Source organism: Mustela putorius, unplaced genomic scaffold (assembly GCF_011764305.1).
Source record: "Mustela putorius furo isolate JIRA1106 unplaced genomic scaffold, ASM1176430v1.1 tig00003853_pilon_pilon_pilon, whole genome shotgun sequence".
Classification (NCBI taxonomy): Eukaryota; Metazoa; Chordata; class Mammalia; order Carnivora; family Mustelidae; genus Mustela; species Mustela putorius.
Window position 1 is genome coordinate 7,185,085 of NW_025422005.1, and position 19,137 is coordinate 7,204,221.

Genomic DNA, 19,137 nt, shown 5'->3' on the forward strand with positions numbered 1-19,137 from the left:
CCCACCGTCCGTCGATGGATGAATGGATAAAGACGATGCGGTAAATATATATAAAAGATTTCTATCGGAATCTTACTCAGCCTCAGAATGAACGAAATCTTGCCTTTTGCAACACGGATGGAGCTAGAGAGTATCATGCTAAGTGAAGTCAGTCAGTCAGAGAAAGACAAATACCAAATGAATTCACTCACATGTGGAACTTAAGAAACAAAACAAACGAAAAACAGACAAACCAAAAACCAGACTCTTAACTGTAGAGAATAAACTAATGGTCACCAGAGGGGAGTGGGGAAGGAGATGCGTGAAACAGGTGGAAGGGATTAAGAGTAGTTATTGCGGGGTGCCTGGCAGGCTCGTAGAGCGTGTGACTCTTCAAGCCCCTCACTGGGGGTAAAGATTACTTTTTTAAAAAAGGGTACACGTATTGCAATCAGCACTATGTAATGTATAGAATTCTTGAGTCACTACGCTGCATACCCGAGACATATTAAAATACTGCATGTTAACTATACTGGAATTTTAAAAAAATGACTAATGCTGAACCAATACGTAATTAAAATAAATTCTGGGCTTGCTTCCAAGCCCGTATTTCTGTGACCAGGAAAAGCAAGAAGGAATCAAGGAAAGAGCCTCAAGGGACAGGGACTTTTTTTTTCCTCAGAAGGAAGTTCTGTTCTAATCTTGGCCCCACCTGGACATTGTACAGCGGGTCAACCACAGAGTTCATGAACACCACCCTCCACGCAGGAGAGGAGAGAAAGGAAAATTGGAACTTCAGGACGGGAAGCGCTGGCTGGTACAACTCAAGGGAAACTCGAGGAAAAGAACAAATTAACAGAATGCCTTTAGTGCAAAAAATAATACAGGAAAATTTCTACATCCAAGACAGATCCTGAGATTTTAAATATTCAGAGTGAGATTCCATTGGCATTCACAATACTGTTAACTGTGATTTAGTCTGACCTAACTTCCAATAGGAAAAAACACGATAGTGGGACACAGCTTACAGGTAAGTTATTACACTGTATCTCTTAAAACCTGTATTACAAAGTAGCTTGTGCAGTTGCTGGGATGGAACTAGCTTTGGCCTTGAACGGGTCACAACTGGGCCACTAACGAGCCATTAACCAGCTGCGTGACTTTGGTTTCTGGTGAGCACTTACTACGTGCAAGGGTGCCAGGTACATGTTAGATGATACGAAGCGTTCACAGAAGAAAAAATCATCAAATGTACTGGAGGCGCCCACCCGAGTGTCCTCTGCTCCGGGGTCCGGGAGGAGCCGCCCGCCGTCCCTCCGCCGGTGACCGCGAGCCGCCGGGCCCCCAGTGCCCGTCCCGGGAGCCCCCCCCGCGCCCCCTGCGTCAGTCCCGGGAGTCCTCTGCTCCCGACCCGGCCCCCTCACTTGTCCCGGCGCCCCCGCTCCCTCCAGCGGTCCTCGCGCCCCGCCCACGCCCCCGTGTCCGTCCCCGGGGCCGCCGGGCCGCCTCCACCTGTCCCGCCTCCTCCGCCAGTCCCAGGCGCCCCCGCCCTGCCGGCCTCTGCGTTGCCATCGATGTGCTCGGCGCTCTCCTGAGCCGGCCCCCGGGAGTGGGCGGGTCCGTTTGCCTCAGGTGGTCTAACAGGCGCCGGGGAGGGCCAATGGCGTAGCTACAAAGCCCCGCCCCTTCCTTCCGATTGGTCAGCGCCGGAAGGCCGCGGCCAAGGCCCTGGGGGCCAGAGCAGGAGCGCGACTCAGTCTCGGTCGCGTCGCCGCGCGCTCTCCGCTCTCCCGCTCCGTCCGCTCCTGCCCAGTCTGCCGCCGCCGCCGCCGCCGCCATGGCCCAGTGAGTGACGACCTGCGGGCCGCGGGGGAACTTTCCGGGGGCCGGCGTGGAGGGCGGAGCCACCCCTGACGTCGCCTTGACCACGGGGGTCGCGGGAGCCCGGCCTCGTGGCGCGCGGAGTCCCGGACCTTCAGGGTCCCAGCCCCGGTCGGGCCCAGGCCCTCTGCCTCTTGCGGCGGCGCCGGGCGGATCCCCGTGTCCAGAAAGGGTCCGGCGGGGAGGGGGCCGGCATGGCCGAGGGAAGCCGGGGCCGGAGCCGGAGGGGAAGTGCCTGGACGGTCGGCGGCTGTGCCTGCGGGGCTTCTTCCCGGCGCGGGGGCGCGGGGGCGCGGGGGCGTGGGGGACGGGGACGGCCGCAGTGAGTCATCAGCGGGTGGCCTGGGCAGAGCAGAGGTTGCACGCCCTCCTGCAGGATTAGTGGATCTCAAGAGAACTCGCCGTCTGGTGAAGTGGGGAGCGCTGGGTGGCCCGTCTGCAGTGGCCTGGGCGGTGCACGCCTGGTTCTCCAGGGTGAAGGGGGGGCAGGGGAAGAGGGAAGGCAGATTGTTCATAGGAAAAGCTAGGACACTCTGGGTCTCTGCGTTGGAATGGATTAAGTGGAACTGACACGTTTTCTTTGTTCCCTTTCCTGGTCTTTTAGAGCTGACATTGCACTGATTGGACTGGCTGTCATGGGCCAGAACTTAATTTTGAACATGAATGACCACGGCTTTGTGGTAAGTCCGGAGAACACACACTTGTCTTGTGGGTTCTTGGTGTGTCTTGGTGCGCTGCTGCTGATTTCCAAGATCCTATGCAGCTGCCACTTCTGACAGATCCCCTGTTGCTGCTCAGGAGGTTTTGCCAAGGAAGGACAAGCACCTGTGGGTGGTGGGGGGGTGGGGTCAGCTCCACCTTCTCCGAAGGAGAGTCTTGCTAAATGCATCTGTAAGGTTGCAGCCGGAATAAACCTACCCAGATCTTTCTTTTCTTTTTTTAAGATTTTACTTATTTATTTGAGAGAACGGGAGAGAGAAAGTACGAGGCAGGGGTGAGGGGGAGAGGGAGAAGCAGACTCCCTGTGGGCAGGGGTCCATCCCAGGACCCCAGGATCATGACCTGAGGGAAGGCAGACGCTTAAGTGACTGAACCACCCAGGCGCCCCATCTTGCCCATAGCTGGAGGAGGAGAAATCCGCCCTGGGTTGGTAGAGCTCTAACATCTTTGTCTAGTGAGAACTGGGGTGAGTGAAAATTTAAACAGTACAAACACTAAGCTTGTTCTGATACAAGGACTATTGGTGACAAAAGATAACAGTTTGCAGCATCGAGTCCCTTGATTTGAATCTGAGTCCCAATCAGCTGGTGACAGACTCCAGCCTGGTTTGCCTCAGGCAGCTGACCTTTGCTTCTGTTCCTTTCTCTGCGGTAGAAGTTTCACTGCCTCTTAATCTAGGGGTCTGAAGGTCTTCTGTGTCCCTGATCTCCTGAGCAGACCTTTTTTTGTCCTTCTAGGTTTGTGCTTTCAATAGGACAGTCTCCAAAGTTGATGATTTCTTGGCCAATGAGGCAAAGGGAACTAAAGTGGTCGGTGCTCACTCCTTGGAGGAGATGGTCGCGAAGCTGAAGAAGCCGAGGCGGGTCATACTGCTGGTGAAGGCTGGCCAAGCAGTGGACGATTTCATCGACAAACTGGTGAGGCCAGCTCTGCTCCCAGCTGCTGCTGGCGGGGCAGCTTTTCTCCTGCAGTCCGTCAGCTGTGTCGCCACTTTTTACTTAAGAGATTTTTTTTTTTTGCCTCTTTGGTGTCTGGATGTGAGCTGCTTAGTTCAGACAAAACAGTGCTTCGATGTCTCGGTGTTGGTTAACCTGATCGGCACAGATTAAGTCACCGCATATCCTCAGATGGTAATAATTCCATATATATGAAATTCTAGGACACCAATGGACATTTCAATTAGAATTCACTAACAGTAGGAGTAGAAGTAGTAGGGAGCTTGGTCTGTCTCTATCATCGATGGTCAAAAAATTTACTGTTTTGGTTATGAATTATACGTGCTTAGAGCTGTTCACCAATAAACCGTGGTGTCCAAATTTAGAAGTAGATTTCACTTTTTTCAGCATTTGTGTAAAATAACAATATGTAAATTGTTCTATAATTTAATATAAATGATGAGATCTCCTTAGGGAATCCTAGGGATATCTACATGCTGGGTACTTATTTCTGAATGATTTGGAAGAAAAAAACCTATGTGTATAGGCTGCAATGGCCTTGGGAGGACAGGAGGGTGACCCTCGGGCAGGTGCCCAAGAGAGGGCCTCTGTTGTACTTCGGCCCTGAGCCTCAGCTGTAGGGGCACTGCTTTGTAGGGCTCATTCTGTTTCTGTAACACATCGTAGGCTGATGGGTCTTGTAGGCCCCAAGGCTAGGGGGTGGTGGGTTTCCCTGCGTGCTTCGCCAGGCTGTGCCCTCGCCGAAGGGCCGATGGCCACGCATCCACTGGGATGGCAGTGGAGGGGAGGAGCCAGTGGCGACAACAGGTTCTTCCCCAGGGAATGTCCCCAACAGCGTTTGGTTAACGTACGAAGATAACTCAAATTCTCAGTGACAGCTCTGGAAAAACCAAGGCATTAGTTGTGAGAGCGTAGGGATAGACAAAGGCAAGGGATGAACCATTCCTTTCCTGCGGGAGCCCTGTTAACAGTGGGGGGGTCTCCGCAGGGAGCAGAATTTGTAACCAGTGTGTTACCACTTTAAAAAAGAATGACCTAGAAAGGAAGAATGCTGTGATAAGGAAAGGACACACCAAGCTTTTCGTGTAGCAAGATGCTAAGCTGATCATGATTAGCTATACACAGAATGGACTGGAAGGCCGTAGCTTATTCTCCAGCATAAGAAAGTACAAAGTCAAGTTCACTGGATCCTTGTGCGGGGAGACGAAAGAATAACTAGTAAAGCCAGCCTCGTCGTGCCCTGTAGGAAGACGTGCTTGTCCGAGGCCTGGTCTCCTCCTGCCACCTCCAGACCGGGCTGGTCATGGAGTCACGCACCAGACCCGCTGATGGCTGCTTACCGGGCCCCTCCACTGCTGTGGGCAGATTCTGTAGGAAATGATGGGATCCTTTAGAACGAGTCCCTTTGCTGGGATTTGGGACTGTAAGACAGCCGGTGGCACCCAGTGGAAACACAAAATTTTTCAAGCAGGTTTTGGTTGTAAAATTTTAAATCTCTTTTTTTTCTTTTTTAATATTTTATTCATTTATTTGACACAGAGAGAGATCACAAGTAGGCAGAGCAGCAGGCAGACAAGTAGGCAGAGCAGCAGGCAGAGAGAGAGGGGGAAGCAGGCTCCCTGCTAAGCAGGGAGCCCAATGTGGGGCTTGATCCCAGGACCATGAGATAATGACCTGAGCCAAAGGTAGAGGCTTAACCCACTGAGACACCCAGGCGCCCCAACATGTGCTTTTAGATTGGATTTATCTGGGATAAATTCTTGTTTGTTTTAATTGGTTAAGGTACATTCTATTTTTGTCTTCCATTTCTTTGGCCCACCGTAATGCTTGCGTCTGGTTACAGGTACCATTGTTGGACACTGGTGACATCATCATTGATGGAGGAAATTCTGAATACAGGGACACCACAGTAAGTATTCTTCAGTCTGAGTTCTTTCTGGTTCTGAGAACATTCTAGAAAAAAGTATCAGCATTGCACACGTGCTGAAAGAGTGGGCCGTCCTTCTGCAGTGCCGATCCTGGGGCTTGGTGCCAATGCTGCTGTCCTCAGCCTCTGTTTCTGCTAGGACGTACTTGAGGTCACCTCAGGCATACGTGTAACTCAGAAGGAGGGCTTCCGCGTGGATGCAGGAGGCGGACGGTTCGTGCTTAGCTCTTCCCTTCTCCGCCAGCAGCCCATGGTTAAGAACCACGGCTTTACTGGCCTCGTGTGCTGGGAGAAGACCCTGTATCGTCCTAAGTGCCAAGTGGCAGGAAGTCATACTTGTATGAAGCCAACTCTTAAAAACCAAACCCGCACCCCCCAAAGCCCACCAGCTCTTAATGGAGTCTGATGGTACTAGACCTTCCAGGAAAAAGAGATTTATTTATTATTTCCCTTTGGGGAAAGGTAGCTATTTTAAACTTCCATGGATTTTTTTTTTTAATATTTTGCTTATTTATTATTTGTCAGAGTGATAGCACAACCAGAGGGAGTGGGAGGGAGAGGGAGAAACAGGCCCCCTGCCGAGCAAGGAGCCTGATGCGGGAATCGATCCCAGGACCCTGGGATCATGACCTGAGCCGAAGGCAATGCTTAACCAACTGAGCCACCCAAGTGCCCCAGATTTTTTTTTTTAGTTAAGTAATTTCTACACCCTCAAACTCACAATGCCGAGATCAAGAGTCATACACTTTACTGACAGCCAGCCAGGCTCCCTGGATTTTTTTTTTTTTTTTTTTTTGTCCTGATTCCCAAACTGAGGGTATTAAATCTCTTTTTAAAATTATTTATTTCTTTTTATTATTTATTTTTTTAAGTAGGCTCCACACCCAACATGGGGCTTGAACTCACAACCCTGAGATCAAAAGCTGCATGCTCTACCACTGAGCCAGCCAGGTGCCCCGGGATAAAATTTCTGGAATGATGAGGTTATTCTTGGCTCCTGGGGTCATTTCATGTCCTGGGTGGGCTCTCCATACCTGTCTTCTACCTCCTCTTATCCACTGGGAGAAACTGTCTTACGGAAGCATAATGAAATTCTTTCTCTCATGTAGAGACGATGTCGCGCCCTCAAGGCCAAGGGAATCTTGTTTGTGGGGAGTGGAGTCAGTGGTGGAGAGGAGGGGGCCCGGTATGGCCCCTCACTTATGCCAGGAGGGGACAAGGAAGCCTGGTGAGTATCAAAGGTGCCACCCGTTTCAGCACAGGGAGCCTGAGCTGTGAGGGGAGTGAGCCGTGGGTACTCTTGCCCCCCTGATCTCTGCGGGGCCTGAGTGGTGGAGATCCCAGGAATAGTTCTTCCGTCTGTACATTGACTGCTTTGACTTCCTGTGTGCGAGGTTCTCTTCTGCCCTTTGATCTCTGCTATTTCCTCCAAGACTGATACTAGAAGCTCTAAACAGGCTTACCGAGTTCAGGGGCTTTAAGGAAGCCGTTAGAATAATGTCCTGGGTGCTGTGTGGACTGGGAAGTAAAGTCTGCCTCTCTAAGTGGTGCCCAGTCCTAAGATAAACACTCATTTAATAATCATGAGTGATGGAAAAATCTGATGAGGCTTGTTTTGTCCCTGGGAGAGTGAGGTGGAAGTTTTGTATCTGACTTGGGGACAAAACAAGTTTTACACTGTGCTCTGTGCTGTCCGTAAGGGGAAGAGTTGGCCATGGCATCGGTGATGTAAGAGCAGGGGTACACGAGGCGTGGGGGGTGGTGAGTGGGACAGAACCAAAATGAAAAGGTACAAGTAATAATCACACCTGACTCAGACGGAGGGAATCCTGCTGCTGATACTGCAGAGAGAGCAAGCCAGACAGAGGGAGGTGGGTGAGCAGAAGAGAAAGAAAAAAGGGATCCTTTTGAGGGAGACGTGGAAAGGTACCATTCTTTTCTGAATGAGTTTGATTTCCAGTGTGCTAGAATGATATTAGGGGTTAAAGTAAGGAGTGATCAAACCTAATTCCCAGAGGCAAAGGGTTTCCTGGGGAAGGTTATTCTTTAAATTAGCTCTCTGATGAGTTACTTGGGATTCTGTGCAGTATATGAGATCTAAAAATTTTATTTATTTATTTATTTGAGGGGGAGAGAGAGAGAGTGTGTCAGTGTGGGGAGAGGCAGAGGGAGGGAGAGAATCACAAGCAGACTCCCCACCCAGCGCGGAGCCCGAAGTAGGGCTCGATCCCACGACCCTGAGATCATGACCTGAGTTGACATCAAGAGGATGCTTAACTGGGGCGCCTGGGTAGCTCAGTGGGTTAAAGCCTCTGCCTTCGGCTCAGGTCATGATCCCAGGGTCCTGGGATCGAGCCCCACATCGGGCTCTCTCCTCAGCAGGGGGCCTGCTTCGTCCTCTCTCTCTGCTTGCCTCTCTGCCTACTTGTGATCTGTCTCTCAAATAAATAAATAAAATCTTTTTGTTTTTTTTTTTTTAAGATTTTATTTATTTATTTGTCAGAGAGATCACAAGCAGGCAGAGAGGCAGAGAGCAAGAGGGGGAAGCAGGCCCCTTGCCGAGCAGAGAGCCCGATGCCGGACTCGATCCCAGGACTCTGGGATCATGACCTGAGCCAAAGGCAGTGGCTTAACCCACTGAGCCACCCAGGCACCCAATAAATAAAATCTTTAAAAAAAAAAAAAAAAGAATGTTTAAGCCACTAAACCACTCAGGCGCCCCCACAGCGTGTGAAATCTGGAAGTAGATAGAGAGCTTCCTGCTTCTCAGAAGTTTACAAACATTTTTTTTTTTAAGATTTTATTTATTTATTTGACAGACAGATCACAAGTAGGCAGAGAGGCAAGCAGAGAGAGAGAGGAGGAAGCAGGCTCCCCGCTGAGCAGGGAGCCTGATGCGGGCTTCTATCCCAGGACCCTGGGATCATGACCTGAGCCGAAGGCAGAGGCTTTAACCCACTGAGCCACCCAGAAGTTTACAAACATTGATCTCAGGCTAGATATGCAGACGATACACATGAAGACACTTGCTAAGGCAGCGGTGCCTCACTCGTTCAGTGACTCCATCTCTCAGACCGTCGGGCAGTCGTAAGCATACGGAAGACTTGTTCACTGTTCACTCAAAGTAGTAGGAACAGTGGTTAATACAGTATTTAAAAGGCGATTGTCTGGGTGGCTCAGTCAGTTGAGCATCCAACTCTGGATTTTGGCCCAGGTCACGGCCTTGGGGTGGTGAGATCGAGCCCCAGCAGAGGTAGGAGTGGCGCCGTTGTCCTAAACACTCCGTACGAGTTCAGGGAGGTTCTAAAGCTTCACGCGAAGCTGTCGTAGCTCTGATCCTGAGCATGAGCTTTGCAACCCTGGCAGTCCCGTGCCTTTACCAAAAACTTTTTGGGAAGAAGCCTTCAGTGGTCGTAGTGAGGAGAGCATAAGCGGAAAGCCTCGTGAGTTCGCGTCTCCTCTCCGCGGACAGTGGGAGGGAGGAGGAACAGCCGCTTTTTCTCCGGGTCATCACAAAGCTGCCCTGGGAATCCTCGCCCGGTTGTGCGGGTGCGGAGCCCCGCCGGGCCTGAGGCCGCGCGTCCAGACCGACGACAGGACGACAGGACGACAGGATGACAGGAGGACAGGACGACAGGACGGCAGGATGACAGGATGACAGGACGGCAGGACGACAGGATGACAGGATGACAGGACGGCAGGACGACAGGATGACAGGCGTCTCCCCGGGAGCCTCCCTGTTGCTTGCTGTTTGAGTCCCAGCGCCCGAGAAATTTCTCCTGTGCTTTGATGCTTCCGCTGGCCTTCCTGTCTTCTCTCACCAGCCAGTCTGCCGCCTCTGCGGGGCTTACCTCGTGGACTCGCTCATTCATTACTTTTTCCACAGTGGGGGGGGCGCTTCCACCTCCCACCCACAAGAAAACGATTGGGGTGGGGGGTCCTTGAGTATTTAACGGAGATCTCGGTCCCTCTTTTCAGGAGCTAAACTACACGGTTCCTTCCCACAGGCCCCACATCAAGACGATCTTCCAAGGCATCGCCGCAAAAGTAGGAACGGGGGAGCCCTGCTGTGACTGGGCAAGTTCTGGCTCCTCTTTCAAGCCGGCTGGTAACACGGGCACAGACGGGACAAAGCGCACAGAGCCAGGACCACCTGGGGGGCCACAGTTAGTTTGGGGACCAGCTTCACAGTCTTGAAGTCGCTAGCGCAGTGATGGCCGAGGACGCGGGCCTCTTTTACGTGGCCTTGCCTCCTGAGTGTTTCAGAGCCTCGAGGCTGGTGCTAAAAACAGCCCTGCGCCATTCATCTAGAAGTTGGATTCTTCAAGAAGGCACGGCAAGGACGAGGTGAAGCGAGACTCGTGTCATTAGCTCTGTGACTTCACGAAAATGAAGAAAGTGTCACAAAGCTGGGCTTCGCCCGCCTGCACGGAAGGAGGATTGAGGGGCTGGTGCGGGGCGCTCAGAGGTCCGGGCCACGGATGTGGAAAATCCTTCCCGTCGCCCGGGATCAGGTGTTCTGTGCTCGAACAGAGCCCGCGACGTCAGGCCTTGCGCCCGCGCGAAACAGGAGGGAGGCCTGGGCTTGTTCCCGTGCGCCGCCTCCCTGCGTCTCGTGTTGCCGCCAGGATAGTTCTGTCCCAGCTGCAGACTCAGGCCGTGCCACGGGTGGGCGAAGCGCCAGGCTGAGTGACCTGACCTGTCACCCCGGCTCTCCGTCCACCGGGGGCCGTTAGCGAGTCAGGAAGGTACACGGGTCAGTGTTTTGTCCCTAAAATGTGAGGATGGGGTGGTCTCCGAGGTCTCTAGCTCCTAGTCCGCTCTGTTTGACTCTGTGTGCGGGCGGTGAAAGGCAGAGATGGAGGAGGCCTGAGGCCGATGAGCAGTGAGGGGGAGGCCCGACCGTGCCCGGGGACGGCCGCGGGAGCCCCCTGTCTGGTCTGTGCCTCTTAACCAGTGTCCCCGAGTCCGGCCCGGTCTGCTTAGGGTGGAGAGGGGCGGGGCTGGATCTGGAGGGTTGAGATGTTCTCATTAGTGTCAAGGACTAGGAAGGGAACATTCCAGCCTCGACAGTCAGTGACCGCCGTGAAAGGACAGCCGCGGTCCCTGCTTTGTAGACGCGCTTGGGACAGAATCGTGACGAGAGGCCAGTACGGGCCCTGCTGGGTCTTGACCGAGTCGGGGGCTGACATTCCAGAGCCTCCAGGCTTACTCTCGGGCTGTTGGCAAAGCTGGTGCGGATACTGAGAGCAGACGCTCCTTCGCTCACTACAGGAGCGACGGGGCGAGGGAAGACGATACTGGCCGTGGTCCTTGGCAGCCACAGGTGTCAGGAGCCAGAGGGGGCGGGTCAGCCGCGGAAACGCAGGTGGCGGAAGTCTCCGACAGAGGGGTCAGTCGTACACAGTCAGCGGGCACAGCAGAGAGCACGCGGGTCAAGCAAACCTCGGGCCACCGCGCACGTGGATGCCTGTCGTGGAGATGGCTGCGCCCGACTCGGAGCTCGTCGCCACCGGATGCTTGACCCCGAAACTCCCTTTGTTCTGATGCCTGGCCCACCGTGCCTGGCCTACCGTGCCTGGCCCACCGAGCGATTTTCAGATGCTTTGGTTCCCCACCCAGCTCGTCTGTAGGGGCAGAACATGCCGCTGGGACTGAGACTTGTAACCACTAAAGTCTGTAGTTACTTGAACTGAATTCACAGACTGGTGTTCCAACCGTATGCGTCCCGCCAGCTTTCTCATAAACCGTATCTCGTCACCTGAGACGCGCTGGCACAAACACATTTGGAGGCTTACCAGGTGGACGGCCAGACCATGGATCCAGGGTCATTTTACCCCTAGGTAGCCCCGTAGCAGCAACTACGACACAGTTACATGTTTTCTAACTTGCCGGTGGTTTAATCAGCCGACGGGCTATAAGCCCCGGCAGTGGGAGAGTGGTAACTTCGGGAAGGGGGCATCTTTCACTCGTGGGCAGGGTGGGGAGCGAGGGCCCTGCTAGCAAGGGAGGGCGGGAGATGCAGGCTCGTGAACCGCACGTGCTTGCAGCGAGTTGGGAGGCTTGGAGAAACCTCGAGAGAACCGAGTTCTGAGTGAGTTTGAGAACACTCGGCTGGCTGGGGCTTTCATCGGATTGTTGCGTGGTGATGCTCCGTGTCAAAGACACTACAGATATTTGCTTCCAGCCTGTTATTTTCTCTATGGGGAGGGAGCCTCGCCAAAGAATGGGCCGTGGGCTTTCCCGGGGTCCTGCCTCTGAAGGCCGCCTGGTGCCTGTCACCCCGACAGGTGGGAGATGAAGGAGCCGGCCACTTCGTCAAGATGGTGCACAACGGGATCGAGTACGGGGACATGCAGCTCATCTGTGAGGCCTACCACCTGATGAAGGACGTGCTGGCCATGGAGCATGACGAGATGGCAAAGGTGAGTCCTGGGCCTGCGTCTGGGCTGCAGCGGCCCCTGCTGCTCGGGTGAGAGGGATTTGCCTGCGGAGTAAAGCCTTCCTCCGCCTCCTTCCAGGGGTCCTGCTGGTGGGAGGATGGAGTCAGCCTCGGGGCGTCTGGGAGGCTCCGTTGGTGAAGCATCGCCTTCAGCTCAGGTCGTGATCGTAGGGTCCTGGGATCGAGCCCCACATCGGGCTTAGGGGGGAGCCTCCTGCTCCCTCTCCTCTCCGAGCATGCGCTCTCTCTTACTTTCACTCTTGCAAGTAAATAAAAATGTTAAAAATCTTTAAAAAAAAAAAAGACAGACTCAGTCCAATAGAAGGGAAGCTGTACGATAGGATAGCGAGCCACGGAGCCAGAACTCCCCCGAGAATCTTGGCATTGATCACTAGCACCATTTAGTGGCCCTTCCTGTGTCGGGCCTGTGTGCTTTCATGGTCGTTACCTCATTTGGTCTCGCATCGTCCCACGGGGGCGGTGGAATGGAAGCTTGCTTTCCTGGTCAGGCTGGGAATGGCTATTGGGCAGTTAATCAGAAGTTAGTCAAAGTGGGGGAAACATGAACATCCCCCACCCCGGGGCGCCTGCGTGGCTCAGTGGGTTAAAGCCTCTGCCTTCAGCTCAGGTCATGGTCCCAGGGTCCTGGGATAGAGTCCTGCATCAGGCTCTCTGCTTGGCAGCGACCCTGCTCCCCCCCATCTCTCTGCCTGCTGCTCTGCGTACTTGTGATCTGCCAAATAAATAAAATCTTAAAAAAATCCCCCCCCAGCATTTTATTAGGAACCAGATATTCAAACACACAGCAAAGTTGAAAGAATTCAGTCGTGAATATTTGTGTGCTCACCACCCACGGTGTCCTTGCATTTTTCTTGCTTTGTCAAATGTCTGTCCCTCTTTTATCAGTTTCATCTTTTAAAAAAAACATTTCAAGGGGCACCTCATTGGCTCAGTGGGTTAAGCCTCTGCCTTCGGCTCAGGTCATGATCTCAGCATCCTGGGATCGAGCCCCGCATCGGGCTCTCTGCTCAGCAGGGAGCCTGCTTCCTCCTCTCTCTCTGCCTGCCTCTCTGCCTACTTGTGATCTCTGTCTGTCAAATAAATAAAATCTTCTTTAAAGGGCGCCTGGGTGGCTCAGTTGGTTGGACGACTGCCTTCGGCTCAGGTCATGATCCTGGAGTCCCGGGATCGAGTCCCACATCGGGCTCCCAGCTCCATGGGGAGTCTGCTTCTCCCTCTGACCTTCTCCTCTCTCATGTTCTCTCTCACTGTCTCTCTCTCAAATAAATAAATAAAATCTTAAAAAAAAAAAAATCTTCTTTAAAAATAAAGAAAATTTAAAAATAAAAATATATTTCAAGGTTAGCACTAGTACTCTTTTCTCTGAAGACTTCAGCAGTGTCACTAGGTAAACATTTACTTTAACTGGAAATCGAGGAAGACACGTTCCTCCCGCATCCAGTCCTTTCCTCCAAGTGTGGCTCTGCTGGCCGGCGTCATAGTCCTTTTTTTCGTCATCTAGGGTGTCCCCTTCCAGTGCCTTCGAGTGGAACATGATTTAGGGATACTTCCTTGCAAGGTGCACGCTGCAGAATCCTGCCAGAGTTTTTACAGTTTTCCCCCCTAATGTTTTTGTTTTAAAGTTTATTATTTTTTTAGAAATCTCTACACCCAAGATGGGGCTTGAACTCAGAACCCTGAGATCCAGAGCTGCAGCCTCCCCTGACTGAACCCCAGCCCGGCCGCCCCCCCCCCCCAACTTTGAAACGTGTCATCCCTGCTCTGCTTTGCTGACCTGCCTTCACTCTTCTTTCTAAAACAATTTAACTTTATTTTTGTAGAAACAGGGTTTCTCTTTTTGTTTGTTCAGATGTAATGAATTTACTGAAAACAATGTATTTATGGATACGAGTGCTGTCCTATATGCCAGGAACCATTCTCGGTGTTGGGGACATAATAGCCAAACAACCAAAGCCCCTGCCCCCTGGCTGCACGGAGTTGGGACACACGACAGTTGCTCCGCGGCAGTGTGCAGCTGGCTGGCGGGAGCTTTTGCAGGAGAGGAGGGGGCATAAGGAGGTCCCGTGAGCCGGGGCGGCCTCCGAGGAGGCGACGGTGCGAGCAGACACAGCCGACTCGTGGGGAGCATCAAACTCGACTCAGGGGAGCGGGGCTCAGCCCCGTACGTAGAGCGAGTCGTGAGCACCAGTCCTTGCAGACGAAAGCCGGGGGCCGGGGGGCTTCTGCGCGGGCCGGGTTTCTCTCACGCTGTGCCTCCCACGTCCCGCGCTAGGTGTTTGAGGAATGGAATAAGACAGAGCTCGACTCCTTCCTCATCGAGATCACGGCCAACATCCTCAAGTTCCGAGACAGCGACGGCAGACACCTGCTGCCGAAGATCAGGGACAGCGCGGGCCAGAAGGGCACGGGCAAGTGGACGGCCATCTCGGCCCTGGAGTACGGCGTTCCCGTCACCCTCATCGGTAACGTGCGCTCCCCGCCGAAGCCCCTCGTCTCTTTCGCTCTTGCTGTGCTTCTGGGATGCTGGTGTAGACCGGCCCCTAAGGACCGGCCCCCGGGAGCCTGTGTGCGGCGCTCAGCGGCGTTCAGTGCTTTCTGCTCCTCGGGCGCGAGCCTGCGCTCTAGCCTCTCCTCCTGCCAACCTTCTCTCGGTCACACGGGCTCTGAGGGCCATTTGGGAGTTCCTGGCTTTCTTATTCAGCTCGACCTTCTGGCTGGCTTTTGTCTTGGGAACTGAACTGTGGTCGGTGACCTCCATGACCTTTCTAATGGGGGAGGTCCCGGTAACGAAATTATTCACGAATGACGTGAGATTCCGTCCTCAACTTTTGTTAATATTTTGCTGTGGTTCCCCCTCCTCGACACTTTACTTATTATTTATTTATTTATTTTTAAAAGATTTTATTTATTTATTTGACAGACAAAGATCACAAGTAGAGAGTCAGGCAGAAGGAGAGGGAGAAGCAGGCTCCCCACTGAACAGAGAGCCCGATGGAGGGCTTGATCCCAGGACCCCGAGATCATGACCTGAGCCGAAGGCAGAGGCTTTAACCCACTGAGCCACCCAGGCACCCCTATTTTTAATTTTATTTAAAGGTTATTTATTTTTAAGTTCTCTCTACACCCAACGTGGGGCCTGAACTCATCACCCCGAGGTGGAGAGTCACATGCTCTTCCTACTAAACCAGCCAGGCACCCTTCCCCCAGACATTTTAAAAATGAAATACAGCCTATACATTTCAGGTCCTTTAGGAACTCTCTTCCTTTGTTCCTTCCCCTTCGTTTAAAGAAAGGCACGATCCGGACCACTGGTGTGTGTCCTTTTTGTGGATGTTGTGTTTTAGAGCAGCGAGCTCAGCCTCGAACGGGAAGATACGGGGCGACGGAAAGCAGAAACGGACAGATAGCAGATAGTAAGAGGACTCAAACAAGTTGGTCCTTTAAGAATAAAACAGATACACTTCCGGCGAGATTGAAAACAGTAGAACAAGGTGCCTGGCGAGCTGAATGAAAGGCTCATCTCCGCTCCTGGCAGAACGGCTCTCCCTCTAAACACAGATTTTCCTCTCTGCTCGGCCGGTTAGAGGCTGCGTCCCCCATGGATTAGGGCTCCCCGCGGCTGGCTGTGAGCCACGCAAGAAGCAGGTCGCTTAGCCAGCTCGGTGCAGAGGGCAGCGGCCGCTCTTGAGCTAATGTGAGGGCTGCCCAGGGCAGGGGAGCGAGGGCATAGCCGCCAGGAACAGTTTCTTGGTCACCGACACCGGTGGAAGGGCGAGGAAGGGTCAGAAACGATCCTGCTCTTGGGTGGGGAGAGGCCCGTGCCTCCCGGTTGGGGGCAGGCCAGGCTTCGTCTCTGGGTGGGCGCCCTTCGTGTTTGCTGCACCACTGGGGAAGGAAGTCTTCGAGCTGACCCTTGGGTAACACAGGGTGTTGTGCCACCCTGGCCTCCTTGCGCCAGCCATGTCCCACTGACACTTCCGTCCCCTGGTGCCAAGTCATCGTGTGTGTGCAAGGCTGGCGAGGGTGGCCCGGTGGGCTCGCCCCTTGACGCCGGCGTGTGTGCTCCGAGTTCGGGCAGTGCTGTTGGGTGTGTGGCCAGTCCCCTTCCCTCGAAAACAAAGCCCAGAGGTTTTACTTCATTTTATCTGCGGGGGACGGATTCGTATGTGTAATTGACTCTAATTGTGTAATGTGTCAGTTGAGCAAGTCGGCTTTTCGAAGGGCAAATTTTTGAGAAGTTTAAATATCTTGATATTGAAATGTTCATTCAAATGAAACAAAATTATGGTGATTGTGGACGTACTGGAAAAGAAATTTAAATAATTAAAAAATGGGGTTTTGGGGGCTCCTGGGTGGCTCAGATGGTGAAGCGTCTGACTTCCTTTTAGATCATGATCCCGGGGTCCTGGGATCTAGTCCTGTGCCGGGCTCCCTGCTCGGTGCGGAGTCTGCTTCTCCCTCTGCTGCTCCCCCTGCTTGTGTGCTCTGTCTCTGTCAAAATAAATAAAATCTTAAAAAAAAAAAAAAATGGAGTTTTTTGAGGGGCAAGTCTGCTGTTTCTCCGTGTACTGGCTGTTGCAGGCAACCCCCAGCTCAGGGTGACCCGACTGTAGTTGAGCACTGAGCGAAGTTCAAGGCTGTCTGCTGTGAACTAGTTTTTGAGGGGCAGTGAGTGCTCCTATAGAAGAGAGTCTTTGGTGAACATTAAAAATTCCAAGCCCTCCCAAGTGAAATTGATATTTAAAAAAAATAAGATTTTATTTATCCATTTGTCAGGGGGGGGGGAGCGAGCGAGCACAGGCAGACAGAGAGGCAGGCAGAGGCAGAGGGAGAAGCAGGCTTCCTGCTGAGCAAGGAGCCTGATGTAGGACTCGATCCCAGGATGCTGGGATCATGACCTGAGCCGAAGGCAGCTGCTCAACCAACTGAGCCACCCAGGCATCCCTGAAATTGAAATTTTACATATGGATCAGCAGAGTAATTCCGAACCAAAGTGGTTTTACTTCCTTGTTTTTTCTCTAGAACTCCTCCCGTTTACTTTTTTTTAAGATTGTATTTTTAAGTAATCTCCATACCAACGTGGGACTCGAACTTAAAATTCCAAGATCAAGAGTCGCAAGCTCCACCAGCTGAGCCTGCCAGGCGCTCAGAGCTCCCGTTGTGAATTGCACGTTGATCTTTGTGACTGTACTTGGGTTCATGCTGGAAGATTGATTTCTTTGGAGTTTTGATTATCAAATCAACTGTCTAGAGGTTTTTATAAGTTTAAAACTTTTTGTAAGTTTGAAAATTCTTTTTTTTTTTTAATTTTGTTTGACAGAGATCACAAGCAGGCGGGGGGGCAGGGAGGAAGCAGGCTCCCCGCTGAGCAGAGAGCCCAATGTGGGGCTCGATCCCAGGACCCTGAGATCATGACCTGAGCCGAAGGCAGAGGCCCAACCCACTGAGCCACCCAGGCGCCCCAAGTTTGAAAATTCTTTCTGAGCCAGGTTCAATTTTGCAGCCGAAGGTTGAGACTTCAGCTCTTGGTGCGACTAGAAATCCGATCTTGACTAATTTCCCTCCTCCTCTCTGGCGTCTGTGTCCTCTTTTCCCGCCGGCTTCACGAATGAGCTCCGGTCACGCTCTCCCCTCCGCGCGGTCACGCTCTCCCCTCCGCTCTGCAGGAGAAGCGGTTTTTGCTCGATGCTTGTCATCTCTGAAGGACGAGAGGATTCAGGCCAGCAAAAAGCTGATGGGTCCCCAGAAGATCCAGTTTGAAGGTGATAAGAAAGCATTCCTGGAGGATATTCGGAAGGTGGGGCCCAGTCCCTGACCGTGGTGGCTGTGGGTGCCTTGGGCAGCAGTGGGGGCAGGAGGCCGCGGGAGGCCGCAGAGTCCAGCTGTGTCCTGTTGCCACCATCCACGCTAGGCCCGGCCTGCTGGCGGGGAGCGCGTGGCGAACTCTGGCTCACACGGGTCCATTGTCCCTTAGGCCCTCTACGCTTCCAAGATCATCTCGTACGCGCAAGGCTTCATGCTGCTGAGACAGGCGGCCACGGAATTCGGCTGGACCCTCAACTACGGCGGCATCGCCCTGATGTGGAGAGGGGGCTGCATCATCAGGAGGTGAGTGTGCGGCACAACCCCGCCCCCCACCGCCCGCCGCCGTGCCCCAGGGCGGTGCTCTCGGCGCCCGAGCGGACAGTCTCCCCGACGACTGCTTCCCCTGCTTCCTGCCGGGCGCTCAGTGCGCCCAGGTTAAGGTGGTGCTTTCTTCCCTCCTGCTCATTTCAGCGTGTTCCTGGGAAAGATAAAGGACGCATTTGACCGGAACCCACAACTTCAGAATCTCCTGCTCGATGACTTCTTTAAGTCAGCTGTCGAGAACTGCCAGGTAGGCCGCCCAGAGCTGGGTGCGGGGGTTTGGTTTTTCACTTCCCAGCCTCGGCGCCCGTGGAATTCTGCCACTTGGGAAGGAAGCAGGCGTCTTCCCTGTGGGCTGACCCCTCGTCTTTGGCTTGTTTCGGCTCAGGGCTCGTGGCGGCGGGCAGTGAGCACCGGGGTCCAGGCGGGCATCCCGATGCCTTGCTTCACCACCGCCCTGTCCTTCTACGACGGGTACAGACACGACATGCTGCCAGCCAACCTCATCCAGGTGAGCTGTCCCAGCCGGGGGGCGGCGCTAACCGGGCGGCGGCGCGACCCCGTTTCTCCAACCACCCGACTTCTTGTCTTCTAGGCTCAGCGGGATTACTTCGGGGCTCACACTTACGAACTCTTAGCCAAACCCGGACAGTTTATCCACACCAACTGGACGGGCCACGGGGGCAGCGTGTCGTCCTCTTCATACAATGCCTGATCAGACCAGTCGCCTGCCACGGTTCCCGGGACGGGGGGGGACATTCCAGGGGCCGCCCGACGCTGCTCACCTAGCCCTCCGCCCCGCTCTCTGCTCAGACCTTTTCTAAGATAGTCTCCTAAGGGACTCCTGACAAGGTCACGTGAGTGTCCATGTGAAGTGGCCCTGGAGAAGCCCGGTGCCCTCTGCCCCGGCGTCCTGGGGCCGAGTAGGAGGCCAGCCTGTGCGCCCGTGTGCCCCAGCCCCATGCGGCCGTGTCCCAGCTCGAGGCACACGTGGGGCGGGGGGGGGGGGACGTCGCTCAGACTGGAACGTTTGCGTCACGTGGTAGGTTTCCCGCTTTTCTCCACACAATAAAAGGTAGATCCTA

At 53.6% G+C, this 19,137-nt stretch overlaps 1 protein-coding gene across 1 annotated transcript; it reads left to right on the forward strand.

Annotated features, from left to right (window-relative positions):
* Nucleotides 1–1,683: 1,683 nt before the first annotated feature.
* Nucleotides 1,684–19,137, forward strand: PGD (phosphogluconate dehydrogenase). The gene is made up of 13 exons (XM_004741519.3): nucleotides 1,684–1,824; nucleotides 2,465–2,540; nucleotides 3,318–3,497; nucleotides 5,380–5,445; nucleotides 6,573–6,691; nucleotides 9,471–9,540; nucleotides 11,754–11,888; nucleotides 14,199–14,388; nucleotides 17,593–17,723; nucleotides 17,901–18,034; nucleotides 18,203–18,302; nucleotides 18,441–18,563; nucleotides 18,648–19,137. Exons 1-13 carry the CDS (start codon nucleotides 1,817–1,819, stop codon nucleotides 18,765–18,767), a joined length of 1,452 nt encoding a protein of 483 aa, XP_004741576.1. The 5' UTR covers nucleotides 1,684–1,816; the 3' UTR covers nucleotides 18,768–19,137.

Bases quoted from the DNA above. Each gene is read 5' to 3' on its own strand.
- PGD (XM_004741519.3), top strand. The intron at 9,541-11,753 runs GCAAGTTCTGGC...TCACCCCGACAG, and splicing joins GGGAGCCCTGCTGTGACTGG to GTGGGAGATGAAGGAGCCGG. The intron at 18,303-18,440 runs GTAGGCCGCCCA...GTTTCGGCTCAG, and splicing joins CAGCTGTCGAGAACTGCCAG to GGCTCGTGGCGGCGGGCAGT.